The sequence below is a fragment of the Siphateles boraxobius genome, unplaced genomic scaffold (genome assembly GCF_051911475.1).
Source record: "Siphateles boraxobius isolate OS27281-9 unplaced genomic scaffold, OSU_SipBor_1 19, whole genome shotgun sequence".
Taxonomy (NCBI): domain Eukaryota; kingdom Metazoa; phylum Chordata; class Actinopteri; order Cypriniformes; family Leuciscidae; genus Siphateles; species Siphateles boraxobius.
In genome coordinates, this window is record NW_027508799.1 from 21,773,828 (window position 1) to 21,794,988 (window position 21,161).

A 21,161-nucleotide genomic window follows, 5' to 3' on the forward strand; every position below is an offset into this window, starting at 1 on the left:
AACCATATTGAGATTTCCGCAGCTGCATTCTCTAGGGGGAAAAAACTTGGCAAAAAATGTACCTTTTAGGGGTATAACAACTTTCTGCATGGGGGTTAAACGTATTTACCTGTAAAAGGTTCACAGTTTCACTATGGTTACATATTACTATAAAGTACAGTAATAATAGACACCTTTTAGGTTAGATAAAGTACAAAGTTGTCCTTTTAAAGGCTAATTCACACTGCACTGACAGACGTCAACCAACGGCAATAGACGCATTCATTTAGTTTTGTAGGATCAGTTTGTTACCCCTGTCAGCATCTGTTGCCATTGGTTTGTGCTTGTTCTCGTGCTTGTTCATGTTCAGTTGTTTGTTGGGTCATGGAATGTACGAAAAGTGATGTACATACTGTAATCTGGTGATTTACAATCTATCGGTACAGTGTAAGTTAGCCTTAAGAATGTACTAATGTACTTTTACTTGAAAATACTTTTTTTGTGACTGTGTGAGGTTGTAGGTCATGTGACGTTGCCATGTGCAGTATATTACAGTACAGTGTCTCGACTCCTAGTTCACTGATTGAATATTGTCCTGACAAAAGATTCGACTTTTGAATGACAGAAGCACAAAATGAGTTTTGCTGCTCTCAGCATGCTGTCCTGATAAACACTTTCTCTGTTGGTCACAGTCTCCATTTTACATTGTTCTGTGTGTTTTTATGGTCATGTCCATCAGAAATGGTGTTTTTACAGAGCCTTGCTGATAAGACTTTACAAAGATGCGAGTACTCCTTTGTGTTTCTCAAACAATCTTATTTGGAGTCTGTTTTCATTTTGTTGTCTCTCGCTCTATTTTTCAAAAAGCATTTATGTTGGTCTGTTAAAAACTAGAGACTGCCTGCCTGCTCATAAAACCATCTGAGATTTGTATAACTGCTCTTACTGTTTCTAAATATATTTGATTTGAATCAATGACCTTGAATACCACGTTTGCATTTAAGCAATTATGCACAGTTCAATAGCTTCCTAAATGGTGACAATAAATAAAAGAAATAAGATTATAGTTTTTAAAGAACTACAAATCCCATGATGCACCAGACTGGTTAATATGCGTTCCCATTTTTCAGTTTTTAAAAGAGATATTTTGCAACAAAAAATAACGTAATATGCAAGCGCTGTAGATAGCAATCTAAATGGCCCACATTTTTTCCCCATGCATTTTCTCACTTTCTACCCTGTCCTTCTCTCTTCCTCTTTTCTTTTAGCTGGAAGCCATGTGCTTATGCCACTTTGACATAGTGAATCAGAGGGGGTTTGATAACTGCTGTCTTGGGCATCCACGTTGTTCAATTTTTCTTTTTTTGAAGTCGTAGGAGCTGTTTGTCAGACATCAGAAAAAAGTGCAAAGTGCACCAAATGGAGTCGTTTTGCTGCAGTGCTTGCGCTCGACCCAGCATCCTGCATCTGAAGCACATGCCCTCTGGGTCGTGTTTTAAACATGTCGAGGATGGAGGGGGGCAAAGTTCTTCCTCGCTCTGCTTCCATTTGCATGAAGTTAAAATGGAACAGGCTGGAACAGCTACCTCCCAAAACCCATATGACACCAGAGGTATGTGAAATGGCACCGAAGAGATGCAAATGTGCCAGAGAGGGGGCCTATAAACCTCAGATAGATCTCTACTTTAAACACTCACCAAGGGATGTGCTAGTGTGTGCATGCTGACAGTTTTACTACCTGCTTTGTCTGTTGAGAACCCTTGTTCTGTGTTTTTGGTCTTCAGGCGCATATAATGATTTTATGACTATCTTTATGCGATGTGAGTATTGTTTGTCCAAAGAGTTACTTGATTTGCGACTGTTTGAAGATATAGAGCATCTACGCCTTTGTGTTTCCTCCTTTTTAAGTGCTAGGTTGCATCAGTATGCCAGCTCAGAGGTTAACAAATAGTGAGACCGAATCTGTGCATCGGCCATTAACCACAGACAGTGGCATCTGAATTAATGACGGGTGACTTGGTACCCCAGCACTGCTCTTTCCTGTGTTTACTTCATGGGTAATTGGACCCTTTTCTCCCCCTTTATGGACGAGGATACGGATAGAACACAAAACCTTACAAAACGGTGATTAACTGTGCTGTCTTTCATTTAGGGGCCCTCGGTGGCCGTCATAAAGCCTCTACTTTTATTTTTGTCCAGAACTGAGGCCCAGACAGAAGTGCAGCCAGTTAACATCTGTTCAGGAGCACTCCTGGGACTGCCAACGAGAAGGTCAGACAATGACAAACGCTCTGTTAGGTTTTGTAAAAGGGCTGTTTTGGCAAATAGTGTAAGAAATATACAAATACTCTCATATAAGCCACAGCAGACTAAGCAGTTAGCATGTGTGAGGCAGATTATAAATACACACGGATTGTCAGAAATTACAAGTAGTGCCAGTTCTGTTCCTATAGCTCAACTAGGAGGATGTTGGCAATACCATGGTCATGAGTTTAATTCCCAGCAAATGCATAGTTAAATAAAAAATGTATCTGAAATGGAACTAATGCATTTTAATCAAAATTATAAAGAAAATGGATAATACATTATCTATTGACAGGGCATTTGGTAGATTTTGGTGCTGATGCAAAGAGGAACTATCACTACTCCTCACTATAAATACTTTGGCTCGGATAGGGTTGGGAATTGTGAACTTGTTTCGTTTCATAAACAACAACATTGCAATTGAATCTACGACCATGTGATTCTCGAACTGACTCTTGTGAACCAATTATATTCCATTTAGCATGATCAGAGTAGTCCAGCCAAACTAATGACTCAAAGCTTCAAATTTACTGTAATATTGTACTTAAGGCTTGTAAGATTTTAAAAAATGAATTAAAGAAATACAGCCTCTTATTTTTCTTTTTAAATGTATAATCAATAGTTATTGGATTGCATGGTAACTATTAGATTGCAGTCTCTAAAAAGAATTGAATTGATCAGTGTATTAAATTATAATTATTTTCTGTATTTTATTTCTAATGTCTTTTGTTAAAAGCACTAAAAAATTGTTGATGGACCTGGAGTCATTAAGAATAATTGGAACTGACATTCAGTTCTTTACAATTCAATTTTTTAGCCAAGTAGAGCTAGGTTATAGAAAGAAAATGGCCTTATCAGCCATTTGAGCAGCCTAGGCAGTATAGCAGTCCATCACTTTTAATTACCTTAATAAATAAAACACATATTTTATGTGTGGAGGACAGAAATCAACTGTTAATGACCCCTTTAAGCACAAGAAATGAAGACATACAGCAGATATTCTCACCATCAATAGCACCATAATAAAGTCATACCCTCCCTGCAAGGTTTGAGCCAGGTTTCTGACCTCATTTCAGGGTTGTCCATCACTGGCCCCACTATCTACATTCCATCTGTAGTTTATTAAGACCCCTACCCTCTTTTTACACCTCCACTGGTACAGCCCAGTCATTACAGCCGTAACCTTCCTCTCTTCGGCTGTAGCTGGCAGTCGTGCCTCATGCTTTCACTCTAAAACCCTTCTCTTTCATACTGCTGCACAATTGCTCTTTCTAGTCCTATGCTGTCTAAATCTCGATCTTATTTGATTCACATGCTTGTTTTTATATGCAATATTTAGCCAAAATGTGTTGCGTTGTAATTGATATTTTGAAAATGGTTGTGCCGACCTAAACCCCCCGCTTCTTTTCTGTGTCATTTCTTAATAGTATTTCCTCTATTATTCCCTCTTGTGTTTGAACGGATATATTATTTTAAATGTCTGCCTCATGAGCCACACTGCAGCCTAGTTTGGTGAATGCGGGTCACTTTCTTTCACTAGTGGGCTGAAGAGCATGAAGGGTTCTCAAACCCTTCGGCAGAATGCAATGCGCCCTCTTCCTTTTATTCTCTTTCTCTGCTCTTATATGCTGCTTGCACAAGGATCCACTTCAGTCCTGTACAATACTCCATTAAAACCAGACTGGCAATTATAGCTCTGACGTTCGGCTGCATAAGCGGCAGCTCACTGGGTATAATTGCAGTTTTTAAAGTTATTGCGGCAACAGTGGCTTTGTTTGTAAAGACACCAGAACAAGGGTTATAAGCTGTGAAATACATTCTGATAATATGATCTACCTGAATATATTTATATAAAAAAAAACTAAGGCAGGTAGTGACTGATCTTTTTTTTTCCTTTATTTTTTTTTTCATACCCTCGATACATTTGCAGATGTTTTAGTGGTCCGATAGGACTCGATTAATAGCTCGATTTTGGGGTGGGGTTAACTTTGGTCAAATGTTTGGGAAAACAATGATTGATTCCATTTCATGCCCTAAGTGGTGCTGAAATTACACTTCAACTTTAAGTTCTATTTAAGTAGAAATCTGTGGCTATTGTTTCTGTGTTTTTGCGTTTACTCGCTGTGTGAAGGTGGAGACACTGGTATTATTTTAATGTGGCGTCAGTTCAAGTTCGAACGAATGCTTGATTTATGTTGAGATAGCTGTATAGTTATTTTACCTATGCGTACACTTCCCCGTACACAATTTCCCCAAACGACCACTAAATCGAGGCCTGTGGTGCAAACGCATCATACACCCCTTTGACAAACAGTCAAAATTATTCCTAAAGACACTGAATACAGAAATACTGCTCCCATTGACTTTCTTTTTTTAAAGAGCAGATACAACCAATGTGAGGCCGGTCTTAACTGGGGCGCTGCACAGCCTAAAGCAGCAATCTTTTTCTTTTCTTTTGTGTGTGTGCTTGTTTTTTTTCTAGGTGTACAGTGGGTACTGAGTCTCACTGTGAAAAGATGTCCCAACTTTTTGAAGGGTGTGTATCTGTGTGCTAATCAATTATCATGTAATCAGCTTTAATCTCCCAGACAGCCTGCATGCACTCAGCCAATATACCCTGCAATGCAAACATGTATTATATTTTATTACCCTCTAATATGCCATCAATTTGTGGGCTATTTTTTTTATATCATTCATTATTTCTTAGTCTTTGCATTTCAATTAGCCAAGATAGAAAGCAGTTGCTGACATTCAAACAAGCCTTGCCATACAAGTGAGAGGTACGCAGTATTGCACACGTCAGTCAAAGCTTATGAGCCTTTGCAATATGTCATGACGCACCTCTTATGAGCATGCAAAAGCTGCTTGACTTATGACGCCTCACTGCCCATTTGTGTGATGTCAATGTCTAATGCATTGGATCGTAAACGTGTAGGAAATGAGTAGTGATACAATAAAAATTGTTTTATCAGACACCTCTTATTTTTTCATGTACTTCATGCTTTATCAACATATATATTTTCCAGTTCTAGTAAAACAATTAAATAATAAACAAAATTGGGTTAAAAATAAATAGATGCTTCCATCACAATATTTGTCAAATTGCTAAACGAACCCTTTTTGACCAGACCACGCTAAAGTGCTATAAGAAAAGGCAGGCTAGCAAGCTTTTTTTGTTTGCAGACCTTGGGTCTCGTTTAATGTCTTTTGAAACCACCTGAAGTCAGAAATTGTCCAAATAACAACGTGCACCAACTTCACAATAATGTGTACCTGACACGAATGGCAGAACTTGGGTAATACCTTAAGGCAGTGAATATTTTATTTAATTTATTTTTTAACCAGCCATCTCTTGTGACATAAAATAGCAATTCACCAATAAATTATATAAGTTCAGTTAAGCCACTGCAGTGCTGGAAAGCATACAAAGGAAAAAGAAAAAGAAAAGCAGCCTCTGCCCAGCCTTTTAGACTTGAGCGGCACCCAGCACTCTGAGGGTTAAAGCAGAACTGCAGTGAGCCCTACTGCAGTGTCTAAAGCATTTGGCTGATCGCAACAGTACATCAAGAGAGGGGAAAAAAATCTGTTTTTTTTTTTCTTCTTCCAAAAATCCTTTTATTGCATTTGTAACATTTGGCACAGTACAAATTCATGGTGCTTTTACAAGATAAACCTGCAAAGATCAACATTGACCTTTTTCTTTTCTGTTTTTTAAAGAAAGACTTCTCAGTATAAATGTTTTTTTGTTGTATTTTTCACTGCATTCTCTGTAGTATTTAGAAATCACACAGAATGCCCTTTTTAAACAAGACTACCCTCATTTCTTAAATTCAGTACAGCATCTTAAAACAACTCTTTTTTTAAATAGGAGTTATAAGTTAGAAAATAGTTTCAATTTATTTATTTTTTATATAATCTGCTTTTCTATTACCAGCCCATGGTAGTTTCAGTTGTTCCATATATATTTATAAGCATGTACAACAAGAATCAGTCTTTAGGAATTGCACTCTGTACAAAAGAAAAGTAGTTCCTGTCTTTTTTCTTTTTTGTGCATTCTGTTGCATGTTTTTATGCTGGGGTGAGGGTGGGCTTATAAGGGAGAGAGAGGGTCATTTTGACTTAGTTTCTGATTTGTTGGGGGCAGATTATATCTGAGTCTCTTGTACTTTCTCCTTGGTGTGAGTTTTTATGACAAGGGCCTCAGGAATAGCAGTGGGCAAGGTTCGAGGCAGAGAATTTCCAATGCTGTTACTTTCTGTCCATTTGGCACCATGGCCTGGTGGCTTGTAAGTGTTGTATTTGGGCTTCAGGGTGCTGTAGTCGATCTTATGTGGGTTGTAGTCCACCTTGTGAGGACTGTAATCCATTTTGGACTTGTGGGGGCTGTAGTCACAACTGACATATTCCGCTTTGAGGGGGCTGTACTCTGCCTTGAAAGCACTGTAGTCAGGTTTGAAAAGGCTACGATCTGTCTTGAAGTGGCTGTAATCGGATTTGAGTTTGGGCATACTGTAGTCAGTTTTCGATTTCGGAACACCGTACTCTGGTTTGAACTGACTGAAGTCTGGTTTAGGAGTATGGGATTTGTAGTCAGGTTTGTGAGTACTAAATCCAGATTTGCAGGGACTCTGCTCAGGTTTTTTGTGTGTGTGGTAATCCGGCAATGACTTGTGTGAATAGTCCGTCAGTTTATGAGAGATGTATTCCAGAGTAGGTTGGTACATATAGTCTGTTTTAGGTTTGTAGGTGTTGTAGTCTGACTTGTGTTTGTGGATGCTGAAATCTTGCTTGGGCTTATGGGTGCTGTATTCTAGTTTTGGTTTGTAGCTGTAGTCAGATTTGTGGGTGTTGTAGTCCATTTTGTAAATACTGTTATGATCCCTTATCTCTGGGAGAGTCAGTGCCCCCTCCCCTGCTATATTGGCAGCAGATGCTGGTGGTGGCAATTCTTCCTCTACCTGAATAATTTCCACAGTTCTGGCTGCAGCCACCGTGCTCCTCTGCTGATGCCGCTTTCGTAGTTTATAAAATACAATTAGCATGATTGCTGCTAGCAAGGTTACTGCCACAAAACAACCTATAATGATCTTTGTTGTCTTCATCACCTCATCCAGACTGGTACTGGCTGGGTTGGGTGGCTTTCCTGTTGTCACTTTTGAGCCAGGTACAACAGATGGGCGACTTGGGGAAGTGTCAGTGCTCTGGAGCAGGACTGTAGGCGTTGAGATAAAAACCGGCTGAAAGACTGATGGCGAGGCCGTAGTAGTGGTGCTAGCGCTTGCTGTGGTTGTGGTGGTTTTAGGCTTGGGCATTTCAGATGTGGGGTTCAGTACCTCCACTGTGACTGTGGTGAAGTAACTGAGGTTAGATGTGTTGAGTTCAGCCGCACTTACATTTAAATAGGCTGAAGCGTTGGAATTTCCGGCCGCATTGGACACCATGCAGGTATACATACCCGTGTCACCTGCTAGCACATTTGAAAAGTTAAGAGTCCCGTCATTTAGCACTGTTATCCGTGGGTGGCTTGATGCATGAGTTAGAACAGTCCCGTTAGGTAGGAGCCATCGCACTGCAGACATTGCCGCTGTTCGACATCGCAATTCTGCCACACGTTCAGCAGAAATATTCAGATCTCTCGGGGCATCAGCAATGAAAGGGGCAGAGCACTGCATTGCCCCTGTGTCACCCCTGTCCAGCTCAACCAACTGGCGGCCTCTCATGTGTGCAGGGGAGTGACAACGCCCACAGCATGTCGAGTTGGTAGGTATATACTCGCGTAGCCAACGTGCTAGCCAGAGTGAGTCACAGCCGCAGTTCCAGGGGTTATGGTGGAGGTGAAGTTCCACCAGGTACTTCAGTGGGGTAAAGAGATCATGGGGCAGTGAGCTTAGATTGTTATGGGCCAAATTCAGTTCCACCAAAGAGGCCAAGTCATCAAATGCGTTTCGCTCAATTAGCGCTATTTGAGAGTTCATGATCCATAACTTTTTGAGTGAAGACAGTCCTCTAAATGACCCTGGTTTGATCTCAGGAAAGAGGTTCTCTGAGATTTCCAGCTCCTCCAGCCCAACCAGAGGCGTCAAGTTGGGCATCTCTCCTCGAATGTTGCACATCCCCAGGTTGAGGTACTTCAGGTTGACTAGACCCTCAAAGGCCCCATCTGAGATGTACTCCAGTTTCCTCAGTTCACCCAGATCCAATCTCATTAGAGATGGCACTCTGTTAAATGCGTACGATGGGATGCTTTCAATGGGGTTATTCCTCAGCCACAGCTCTCGCAGCTTGGACAGATACTCAAATGCCCCACTTGGCACCACTGTCAGCCTGTTATCAAATAGTTCCAGTGTATTGAGATTGGTCAGCCCACTGAAGGCTCCCACTTCAATCTGTCTAATGGCGTTGCGACCCAGCTGCAATACCTCCAGGTGATGGAGGTTGCGAAAAGAGTCTGCCTGCACAGCCTCGATGGCGTTCTCCATCAGGTTTAGGTGCCGGGTGTTACTGGGTATTCCTGGTGGCACACGAGAGAGCCCACGCCTGGTGCACACCACCTTGCTGAGCTGGTTGTTGCAGGAGCAATCAGTCGGGCAGCCCTGGGGCCCTGCCGCGGCCGCCACCTCCACGCACACTTGAACCATGAGGAACAGGACACAGAGCAGGGCGGCTTTCCTGGCTCGACGCACAGCTACCCGCCCCAGGAGACTCATGATGTGGCACATTCATAATTCAGCATCGTCTGGGGGGGCGTGGGGTGATGATGGTGGTTGGGGAGAAGGGGGTAGTAAGCAGGGGGAAGGGGAGGGGTTCACCTCTGACTAATGAAGCCCTACCCTGGGTTAAACAAAACTCTAGATTGTTTTTCCATTTACTGAACTGGAGGCTAAATGTTCAGTGACAAGTACTCAAGAAAAGAGGGAGAAGTGAAAAGCCAATGTATAATGAATTAAATAAAACAGGGGACTATATTTTATGTATAAAAATGGTTTGAAAGGCTCAACACCTACCTCAAAGGTTTTATACGTCCAATTTTGCAATCACAAAAAAGATTTTTTCCTCATTCTTATATTCCCAGGATAAGCAAAGCCTTCTCTTTTTTCATTTGTCAGAAAACAAGAGATGAATGCCAAAATGGCCCCTAATAAATCCACAGAGGAGCATCCGAGAAGATGTGTAGTGGCTCTGCAGGGCCTCAGAGCTTTAGGCAAGAGTACCAATCCAGTTTGGCTCCTATAGAAGCGTTCGCTCTCGCACTATCCACAGATGCTTGTCCTTGGAAACCTCCGCTTGACGCTGCTACTAAATGCCTGTGTCTCCATAGAGGACCGCTCACACATGCTAAACCAGTGTAGGGGGAGGAAAAAAAGGGAGGGGTAGTTAGAGGGGGGAAAGAGAGGGGAATAAGAATGAGAAATCCAGTCTATGCTTTTGTTTAAAGAATAAAAAAGTGCCCCTCTAATGTTCCCACTCACTTTACTTTGTCCGTCTCCTTTTCTATCAGTATTTTTTGTCCGCTCGATTTGTCAGCACCTTGTCCAGCTGAAAAGATAGTGACACTGCGGTCATTAGCGCATTTCTTTCCTTAAGTAGCTCCGGGTTCGATCTTCATATACATGCTCTCACACTTCCCAATTATCCTTATAATATTCTGTAAGAAGTTGATGATGAGAGTCCAGGTAAGGTGTAAAGGGAGGCATCGGTGCAGAGACAGCTCCGTAAGAAGGCTCGTTCACTGGAGAGAGATCGCTCTCTCTCTGCCTCGTTCTCCTTCGCTCTCTCCTGCTTCCGAGCGTGCGCTCTCTCTCCCTGGAATGAGAGAAAAAGGAGTGTGTTTCTCCCCCCTCTCTGTGACGTTGTGTTGATCAGAGAAGTATCCGTATAGCGCTGCAGTACTCTGAGCTCAGTGCAGAGTTGAAGCTCTCAGCTTTGTCAGCGGCACAGCTGTCCGGCTCAAGCTGGTGGACGAGCGCTGAGGCAAGGGAAAAGTGGCTCCCCATGGCAACATCTTTCCTTGCTCCCTCCCTCCTTTCTTTCCTTTTTATTTTTAACCTCGCCGGCACCGGGTTAGTCCTTCCTGCTGCTGTGCACCGATGTTTTTTGCTGTGTTCTGTGGTGCAGTAGCAGGCACCCAGGACGCAGGCTTACTTGCCTGCTCTTCTTTTTGTCCTTCAATGAAAACGTGAATGTACTGCTGACGCATCACACTCCAAGCAGTGCATTGGTTTGATGCATTGGTTTTAGTATGTTAGCTCATCCGTATCCGCCCCCTCCCCTCTCTCTCTTTCTCTCTCTCTTTCTCTCTCTCTCTCTCTCTCTCTCTCTCTCTCTCTCTCTCCCTCTCATCTTTCCTCTCTCTCCCTCTCCCTCTCTCTCATCTTTCCTCTCTCTCCCTCTCTCCCCCATAAAAATCCCTCTCTCCTAGTCTTTTTCCCTCTCTCTTCAAGGTTCCCGTATTTTGTAGATCTGTTTAGAGTTGTCTGCAGTCTGGCAGTGAACTTCTGCGATTTGGAGATGGTTACTTCTTTCCACAGATAAAGAGTCCAATTGATGAATGATTTTAGTCTGTCCTCCACACTCCCCGCTGGGACTCTCTTAATGCCTTTCAACCCTCAACATACCCCCCCCCCTCCCCCTCACCCCTCACCCCCAGTCTGTCTTCTCTTGAGTTGATGCAGTGAAGTGGAGTGATTTGTATGGTCTGATCCTACACTTAGTCAGTGAGACTTTTCTGATGACTGATGAGTGTCGCTACTGGTCAACCGGTGTTCTTAGTCCACAGGAAATCATGGGAGGGGTGCTGGACAGCTCAGTGTGTGTGCTGCCAAAGGCTATTGCTCTCTTCAGATGGATTAAGCCTCCTCTAGATGCTGTAGAGGGAGTCTCTGTACTGTGCAAAGCTGGGCCTGTTTTGAGGACACTTTCTCACTTTCTCCCTCTCCTTATCCTCCCTTCCAAGATTAAAATATCTCCTCTGTCATGCAGTGGGAGCTAAGATGGTCCCCTCACAAAGAGAAAAGGGCTTACCATTTTAAACCATTTCCTCTATGGAGAGATCTGTTAAGCAGTTCTTTAAGGCAATCACTCTTTCATACCTTTGGGATGTTGGCTTTTGGTCAGTGTTAGACAGCAGGTGAAAGGTACTTTAAAGAGGTGCTTTCAGGAAGGTTTCATCCCACGCTTGTAACAGCAGATGTCATACAATTGAACAGCAGTGCTAAACAGCACGGCACCCCGGGCAACCAATGGCTGGCATTTTGACACACCACTGTGTATGTGTGACAGTGAGAGTGTGTTTGTGAATGTCTTTGTGAATGACACCCATAGCTTGTGGTAATGCCTGGATATGAAGTAGGACACATTAAGGGATTTTTGACCCGATTGCATAAAGTGAAAGTGTCTGGGGATATTATTCAAATGTGTACACACGTGACTCACAGGCTAACCCTTTTGTGAATTATGACCAATGTGTGCTAGAGTGTTTAATGTATATTTGTTTGTGTCTGTGGACAACACACCTCTGAGTGTGAGACTAGGTGGCCGTTTGGCAGGCCTCCACCATCATTTGGGCCATTCCACTCTCTCTCTGTGATGTTGACCCAGAACACCATGCATATAGTGGGGACGCCCAACCCCCAACCCATCAAACTCCAGGCCTTCTGGAATGATCTTATGCATGCGGAGAGGGCCCAGCTTGCCAGCTCAACCTGCCCTAGGCTGAGGGACGCAGGGAGAGGTCTGCTCAGTATCAGCACCAGCGACCCAGTTTGACGGGTTGGGTCTTGTCAGTAAGTGGGGGAGCAAGGGCAGGATGGCAGCCTCAGGGTTTGCCAGTTTATCTGGGATATAGGGTCTACTGCATGTAGGTCAGCCTGTTTCCCTCGTCCAATTCGCTGGAGAGGACCAATACCATCCCAGTGATATTTGCTCGTACTGTACTATGAGAGCAGTGCATATAGTCTTTCAAAGCGTGTTTATAGAAGTTGGGAAAAGGTGGGAAACGTTTTACATAGTTTATTGAAAACTCATCTACATTTAACCCACAATTTGAAAATAAGTTGCACAGAAAAGTATGACCCGTTTTCATTGTTTGATTTACATAAATTGGTAGTGCCCTAAAGACACGGTGGTTGTTGTTGTTATTATTATTACAATTATAATAATAATAATATTATTATTATTATTATTATTATTATTATTATTATTAAACTATATATTGAGTTAATATCAATGCAAAGAAAATGTTTTCTTTTTAATCTTTAATCTTAAATTTTATGCCAATTTGTGCTGGTTGTGTTTCAGAAGAGAAATAGTTTCCACAATTGACTCCAAACTCTACTATGGAACATGCACTGTTCATTTTCTAATCCAGCCCTAACGGATAAACATTGTTCAGCCCTACATTCTGAATTGGCACATTTTGGAAGTAAAAAGGGGTTGCAAATATATTTTGATACTGACTTTGAAACTTGTAACGCATTCTTTTTGTTTCCACACCTGAAATGTGCACTGCCCATCACGTTTTTCCTATTCCACTGCTACTTTATTTTTCAATGTATGAAAACGTATTTTTCTTATACGCCATGTTTAACAAGATTTCATCTTTAATATGAATGAGTACGAATGACAAATTTGTTTGGTTCTTTGTTTAATCTCAAACAATTATTTTATTTTTATCAAGAGATTTGCACACAAGTTAACTGCAAACATTAAACTTTGCTGAAATGAAATGCCTTAACTGGAAGTGTTCCGTTAACTTGGCTAAACTATTCTTACTAAAACTAACACTGAAACTAACAAAACCATTAATGAAACAAACTTAAATTAAACTGAAATTTATAGGAAATTTGAAAATGATATTAAAATAAAAACTATCTTAAAAATGCAAACCTATAATAACATTGCTGCCCATACCGGTTGAACAAACTTCAAGCTTTTTTTCAATATTTGAAGCCTAGGGCAGGTGGAAACTGTCATTTCGTCTAACAATTTTGACCTTGAGTGGGGTAGAGTGACCAGAGACTTTCATTTTCATTTCAATTTCTAGGAATTAATTCTAGAAGAGATTAGTCATCACACTAACATGGGCTCTCTGTCCACTATCATTCACATCATATTGTCCAACTTTGAACAGCTGTTAGAAAACACACGTAACAAGATTGAGGTTTATCTATCAATTTACTTTGCTATCATCATGACTTTCCCCACTTTATCATCTCATCACTTTCTATCCGTTAGTTTTTTTCTTTCCTTTTTTCTGTTTTCTTTCCCTCTCACAATCCCCTTACTGTTTTAACCATCTGTAATATAATATTTGTGGGCCAGTGGATGTTTAATGATATTTGCCTTGACTGTTTTTCCTGTGATAGATTGGTTCAGCTCAAGACAATTCACTCCAAAGGGATGGAGAAAGTGTCGTCCCTCCTGCTCCAGCAATCTTTTAATGACTGTTGTTTGCAAACTAATGACCTTCATTAAACCAACTCTATGTATATTAGAATGTTCCAGCCCAGATTAAACTCTTAAAATTAAAATTCTAGTCATTTACTCGCTCTATTTTTGTTCCAAGCCCATGTGACTTTCTTTCAAAGAGTACAAAAGGAGACATTTTGAAGACTTGTGCTGATTGAAATTACAAGGTTGACTGAAGCTTTCAAACTTCAAATAGAGGCAATAGCACTACAAAAAGTGGTCCATATGACTTGTGTGCTATAAATATTCTGAAACCATACATCAGCATTGTATGAGAAACACCTAGCTCTCTTTTGCACATTTTTTGAGATAAGTACAATTGTTTGAATTGTGAATGATCATTCTCAGTTCCAGTGGTTAAGTCTTAAAAGCAGCAGACATTGGCCAGTCACCCTGCTGTAAATGAATATTAATTTTTCACTAGCAATTCTCTTGACAGATTTTATGTCAATAATAACAACATTTTTGATTTTCAGATTAGCATCTTGTTTTGCTCCAAACTTATCTAAACTGACATCTGGCATACTTCTGCGGGTATATGGAAGGTGCCACACATCAAAATGACTGACTGACTTCTTTTAATGAGATATACACAGCTGAGTTTAAAAAAAAGTGTTCTCTGGTGGTTCTTCAGGCCTGATATAGAGTATTCATTAGTAGAGGAGGATGAGAACCCTGAGTCCTTAACTGCATATTAAATGGCCTTTTTTTTAACTTGCACAATGAAATGGAGGATTCACTGAAGGGTAAAACGATGTCATTGAGTGCCAAACTGTGTTGTTCCTTAAAACACAATATGTGGTGTAGATAAAGATCATTTAAGGACACAATCACACTAGACTGAACGATTGACGCATGGGAATGAATAAAAAGTCTGAAAATCTGGAAATTAAGCAGGAATACGACAAATTGAGTTTCCAAAAGTGCACCTCATTGGGTGCAATTGTACCAAGAAGTATAGCTACTTCTGAATGCAACAAATCGATATTTTCTCAACTTGTTTACATGTCATCTTAAACTTTTTTCCCCTTTACACCCTTCCATCCTCATTCAAATCAGTAAGTTTGCGGTAGGAAGCCATAGTGTGTAGGCACAATTAGGTAGTTATGATTTTGTTTTTAAAGTTTTCACCCACTTGGTGAGCATTTGCTTATTAAACATAACAGCCCTCCAAATGTCTGATTAAAGTCATTCGATTGATTTGCATAGATTGGCTGTACAAACAATATGACACAGTTCACAACCCAGCCTTTTGAGGAATGTTAAAAGGGAATTTAATTTTTTTTTTTTTATTTGCATTTGACAGGGATTTGCATTGTTGTCATTTGGCCAGGCTTGCTTAGCATTCTATTTTTTATTTTTTTTGCTTAGCATTCTAGAACACTCAGTGCTCATCTCCACTGAGCTGTCATGCCACCCAGCATGTGAAAGCCTCTTTCTGAGTCTGTTTGTGGCTCTGTGTACATAATACTTCAAAGACTATCAAGTCATCCTTGCAATTTTGAGACTGCCTAGCCAGCTAGATAATGCTACCTTGGTGAGAAGTTTAAATAAGCAGAATTCACAACTCTAGTATTCAATGCAGAAACGTTCAGTTAGAAAATACTAAATGTTGTTTGCAAGAAAAAAACTGTTTTTATTCACCTTGTGCTTAGTCAATAGCATTATCAAGTCCAGATCTCAACTTTATTGCAAATGTCATATTATTCTCACCTTATCATTTTCAATACCTACTGATTGTGATTCAATTTCACTCTCGTTGTCAAGTCTTCTGAAAAAAAAAGTTTATATGAGGTCACGAAAAGGCCATCTCGGCTTCATCGTCGGCGAGATATCAACCATTGCCACTGCCAGAAGCTCAGAGGCTCGAGGAACAAGATTTTGGCATAATATTTCACAGGGGTTTTATATTGGGGTACATAATGGAGCCTAATATATCCCAATGGCACCATTAAGCTGTAGAGTTACAGGAAGATTGAGGTCTGTTAGATTTAAATGAACAATAAGCCCACAGCCTTTTCTAGACATAAGGCAGAGAGTAAAAGGTGCACAGGCCTACAGGCAGAGGTAATAAGAGTCTGGAAATCTAATGCATGGGAAATTATATCCACTCAGAAAAGGCAAATCAAGGTGAGTTTTTTAGTGTTAGAAAATATGGATCATCCATAGAAAGACTTGCTATGCCATTTTAGCTTTATTTGTGTATCCCGCAGTCAAAGTTTCCTTCACACTTAGTGGCACCCCTTCATATTAGCTTTTGAATTTCTGATGTATGGATGCCTCTGCCTAGAATTTGCAGTGATAATTCGTTTTTACGTCCCGCTAGCCACCTCCCCCCCCCCCCCTCCCCCTTCATTCAAGCTAACAGTGTGTCCGAATTTGATTAGAAAATATGCTAATGCTAGGTTTAGCTAATGTTAGCTGATCTTTCCTATACGGTTTTGAACATCATCTCTGTGTACCAGCACAGCTGCACCGTTGCTAAGATAAGGGGAGGGGAACAGTGGGTTGTGGAGAAAGCTAAAGGGGTCCTGGGGAATATGATGGAAAGCTCTAGAATAAATCCCCTTAAACTGTGGGTTGTGACCTTTCTTAAATGTGTTTTGTGTTGCGGTGCAGTATGGGATTTCCCAGAGGTGACTGCCTGCTGTATGTAGGGAACACATTCAAAGCCCAGCTCAAAACAGTGGCCACTCTTTGCTCCGGCTAGAGTTGAGCCTTGTTCTCAAAACCTTCCAACAATGAGGACGTGGAGAGAGAGCGATTGATGACATGGTGCGAGGCTGATATCCTTCCTTTTTTTCCATGTGAAACCCTGCTAATACAAGTAAATATGTTATAGACCTTATTCTTAAAATCCTCTTTATATATGTATGCGTGTTCTTGTTTTATTTATTTTTTGATAACCAGGCACACAGATTTAAAAATCCATGCGTGGGCTGTACTTTGCCAAACAGTGGGATAGAAATGAATAATAATAATAACTATTTTTTCTCCACAACATTAAAGTTGCCTTTGACTACAGATGGAGTTCTAATTTATCAAATTTATCAGGGGAAAGATCAATCATAGTGTTCATATAGTGTTGTCCCTAATGTATTCCTTTGTTAAACTTAATGTTGTTTAAATATGTCCACATAATAGAAAAATTCAAGAAGTTTTGCCATGCTTTTCTGTAATACAAACAGTCTAGCAAAACAAATTGTATATGAAAACAAATGTATCTTTTATAATATAATATATTTATATTACAAGTTATGTTGTTACATTAATGTAAAATACTGGTAAATAAAGCAAAATGTTTACAAACATTATATACATAGCTATACTATAGCTATTTTAGTTCACTTCACAACAAATCCTTTTTAATTGAATGATATTCAGAGCAGGACAAGAATGAAAAATAAAAGTCGCTAAATAAATGCCAAGCAAAAACTAATTAATTTAAAGAGAAACTAAAACAGAAACCAGCATTGGGGTTCATGTAGCCTACCTTTCTTTCAACACGAATCCAAATGTTACCATATTCACAATGTATTTGGATGCTAAACTATTATTATGTAAACTAGGATTTGTACTTCATTTGCTTTCCGATATCGACGTAAAACATAATCCTTCACATGCGAAAAAATTGTAGTGCTCATGCTGAATGGCACAGATTGCACTACAGACTATTTAAATTGAGCAGAGTAACTTTTTATATGTTTGGTTGACTATTTTATTTTGAGAATGAACCGGCTGTGATGTTGAGTTATCAATGATAGAAGTGATGTGTGTGTGTGCATGAGGCGCCTGTGCAATCGCTTGAATTGTTTCTTTATTACAGCAGAAATAACTTAAAATACTTTGTCATTTATGGTCATACAGATAAGAGTAAGACATCATTAGAATTTGTAAAGGGTTTACCTTTATTTGACAACAAATAATTTTCATTTTGTTAAATAAAGAAAACAAACAGGATGTCACTTTTTCTGTTTCCTTTCCGTGAACTCATTTGTGGAGCGTGTCACAAAAATGAAACCAAACTTACTAACCGAAGCATATAACTTCTACTATTTGTTGCACAGGTTTTTTTTTTTCATTTTTAATCCGTTAATTTAAGTGAAATATATTTCACATATATATGCCCCCCGTTCACAGAAGCGCTGCAGTTGCGTGACGACGATGTTTGAATCTCGTTGTTTTGCTGCTTTTTGCATATTAAAACAGATTTTATTGTTAATGGCTCTAACACTATTTTTTTTTTTTTTCATTAAATTAATTAACCAGCTTCGGTTGTCGGTTAGGGATGCATAAACATTTGGTTAGTAGGGCTTTTTTGACATGTATTTCTTCACTGCTCTTGTGTGGTTTCTGCATTATATAGTGCTTTTAAGGGGAGCTTGTTTTAAAATTGATGTTCTCGCTGAGGGCCAGATCCATGTCCTTCATGCACCAGCCCTGAGTGGCATGCTGTTTTTATTTTAGTTTTTTTAGTTTTTTTTTAGCATCTTCAAGCATATAGGGACGTAACGTATGAGCCCCTTGCCAACACACTCTCAGACACGTGTGCTGTCATACAACATCATGTTTGTCTAAAGGTATGTTTCCCTACTACAGGAAATTCCTGTTAATGTCATCTCTAGTCTTATTTGGTTATTGGGTAAATTGAGTTAATTTGTTTAAACTAAGAACTATGCACAGTTTTGTTGGGTGACTGTTTAGAAAGTCCCCGTAATACAGTGTTTTTTTTTTTGTTTTTTTACAAAAACAGCTAAGGGAAAAAAATGAAGGGAAAGTAGGATTGAGTTAAACTGTGTCAGTTAAATAGCCCTCTCTTCTAGTAGTAGTAGGAGTAAAAATTAAAGTTAATTTAATTATTGTTATTACATTTTTTTATGCATTAGCATACCTCTTCCTGCTGGTCTTGAATTTTCTCCCTCTTTTTCAGATGAATTTCACAGTCCCAAATGCAGGTCATCCAAACTTGGATCTCTCTGTAGTGAAAGCCTTGTAGTGAAGTGCGTGTTCTCTCTCTTCTTCAACATTCTGCTAAGAAACAGACAGAACATCAGACAGGAAAAGGGAACACTGAAATGAGGGAAGAAAAGGAGGGGGGTTCGAGAGGGGTGTAAGGAAGGGAGTTAAAAGAGTAAACTCCACTCATTCCCAAAGCTGCTGACGACAAGGCCTACGTCACTTCATATCACACACACTTATTCTCCCTCATGCACCACACAAGCGTAGCTCTATGCCCTCTAGCTGAAAGGTTTATATAAGACCCTTTTTAGACCTGAGAGAGAATAGCATGAAACTAGAGCATATTACCTCACTGTCTTACCAGCGGCAGGTACAAAGTTGCAGTTGATTCCACGTTGAGCAATTATGAGGTATCGATTTAACTATTCTTCAATATGCTGTGAGTACAGGTGATGATTGCAACTTTTTGTTATTAAAAATACCTCCTATTCCATCGTAATATACAGAGACAGCTATGAGAGCCATTTTGTGAGTTTGCTACCTCCCCTCAAAATATAGATTTCAAAATTAGCCAGAGACAAACTGATGGAAAGGGAAAAAACACCCACGTTTTACCTGTCAAGCCTGTCTGAGTGTTAATGCTTAAGATTCAGGGCTTCTTTTCTTATCGTAAATTTTAAATATGTCTATGCAGTTGTCAGAATCCAGGGAGCCATGTAATTATCAGTTTTTTTACATGTCTAAAAGCAGCTTCAAATACTGGTTTTCCCCCTATCTAGTAGTTTGAGATTTAGACTTTTCTTTTGTTAGAGCTAAGCTATTTTTGAAAAACACTAGCTATGTTTCCATCCACCTGTTTTTATGCGCGTTTTGAGATTGCATAAAAAACTCTGGGTAAAAAGGCCAAAATGCGCATAAATTCAAAAAAAAAAAAAAAAATCATATGCGCTCAATTGAGTCTGATAAACTTTTTATCCGATAAGAAAACGTGCATAAACTAAAATAGAAACACATTTACACATTCCTCGATGCGCATCAAAAAAGACGTGACTTTGCGATGGAACGGCATAACTGGACCAACCCGCGGACCGATCTTGTTGCACAGCATCTGAGATGCTGTTCTGGCTGTTCTGAAAATGCCTGAGCAATGTCTGTCGTCAAATTGGTTTAGTATAATTACCTCCAAGAACTCTAACACGACTGCATTCCTAAACAGCAGGCACCCGTCTCCGAAAGCAAGATAACTTTATTGCATTTCGTCTGCGCACTCTGAGGCGCAAGTAATTTATTATAGGCCTATTCGAAATTATTATATGCTGGGGCTTCTCCTACTGTAGCAACTTCCATTTTTCTTAGTGATATTTAACTCCAGTTTATCAGGAAGTGACGATTTTGTTCTCTTCGGCTCACTGGATGGAAACGGTGCTTTATTCGCAAATGTTTTATGCGATATTCCAATTTTGCGCATAAGTCAAATTCACAACTTTAGATGAAAACTACTGTTAAAAAGTTGATCGGACTGAGCACCAAAACGCACTTGTAGCAAATCAGCAGGAGGGGGCGTATATCCGAGAAGCTTTCCAGCGCTGGAAAGACTTTAAGCAACGGGAAGGCTTGATAATGGATGCCGAGGTGGCTTTATTTCTTCCTGATATCGTTTGCTGTTTCACAGAACTAAGATATGCTGTCTTTTTATTGAATATACTTATCTTCACTTGTTTGTTCATTTGCATTGTTATTATAATCCTTGAACATTTAAACCACCTCCGCCGCCCATTTCAAGCATTGGCTCCAAAAGTGTGTCTGAAAAGTGAGATAACATACTTTTAATATATGTTTTTTCTTTTGGTTCCTCTTTTAGTGATCGCTGTAACCCATTAATCTTGTCACATTTGTAATGTATTAGTTACAGTATTGGACTGTCGTGTTATGTTAGGTGCTGTTTATGAAAATGGTGTTTGTTTTTTAAATGGAACGGATGACTCTGCCATCGATAAAGTAGAAGAGATAAATAAGTTAAACATTCAACCTGAATTATCATAGCAACACAAATTGGTTTCACTTATTAATGACATCAAACCTATGAGTTTTATATCTATTCCAGAAATGTACTTATACTTGCAATGAATCAAAAACCAGAGGCAAAGGCTTGACCAATGTGTTGCAGGCATGTGGTCTTGTTGCACATAGTTAAAATTCATTCTTGAAAAGGAATTCAAGGACATCTTGCAGTGTGACGTTGGTTGTCTTTTTCGGACTGAAGCTGCTGTTCTGTATAATTACAACTGGGTCTTCATGCAACTACACGTTGTGGAAAAAAACATTTTCCCTATAAATTTTAAAATAAATCTTTAAAAAAATGAATTTACTATAGTAGAAATTAGCCTTTTTTACGTCAATCAAATGCTTTAGACTGAAATCCGACAAGTCCAGCTTTCGCAAATTTTGGTCAA

At 39.8% G+C, this 21,161-nt stretch overlaps 2 protein-coding genes across 3 annotated transcripts in view; one reads left to right on the forward strand and one right to left on the reverse strand.

The window, feature by feature from the left end:
• snd1 (staphylococcal nuclease and tudor domain containing 1) overlaps positions 1-21,161 on the forward strand; it is a 167,285-nt gene that overhangs the window by 81,770 nt on the left and 64,354 nt on the right. The gene's annotated exons all lie outside the window — the stretch shown is intronic.
• On the reverse strand, positions 5,870-10,524 carry lrrc4.1 (leucine rich repeat containing 4.1). 2 transcript variants are annotated; one of them, XM_077234282.1, is made up of 2 exons: positions 9,753-10,524; positions 5,870-9,618 (listed from the first exon to the last, which is right to left on the reverse strand). In XM_077234282.1, exon 2 carries the CDS (start codon positions 9,000-9,002, stop codon positions 6,429-6,431), a length of 2,574 nt encoding a protein of 857 aa, XP_077090397.1. In that variant the 5' UTR covers positions 9,003-9,618; positions 9,753-10,524; the 3' UTR covers positions 5,870-6,428. The 2 variants fall into 2 exon arrangements, with proteins under 2 accessions (XP_077090397.1, XP_077090396.1); XM_077234281.1 differs by lacking the exon at positions 9,753-10,524 and having other exon boundaries at positions 5,870-9,019; positions 9,288-9,380.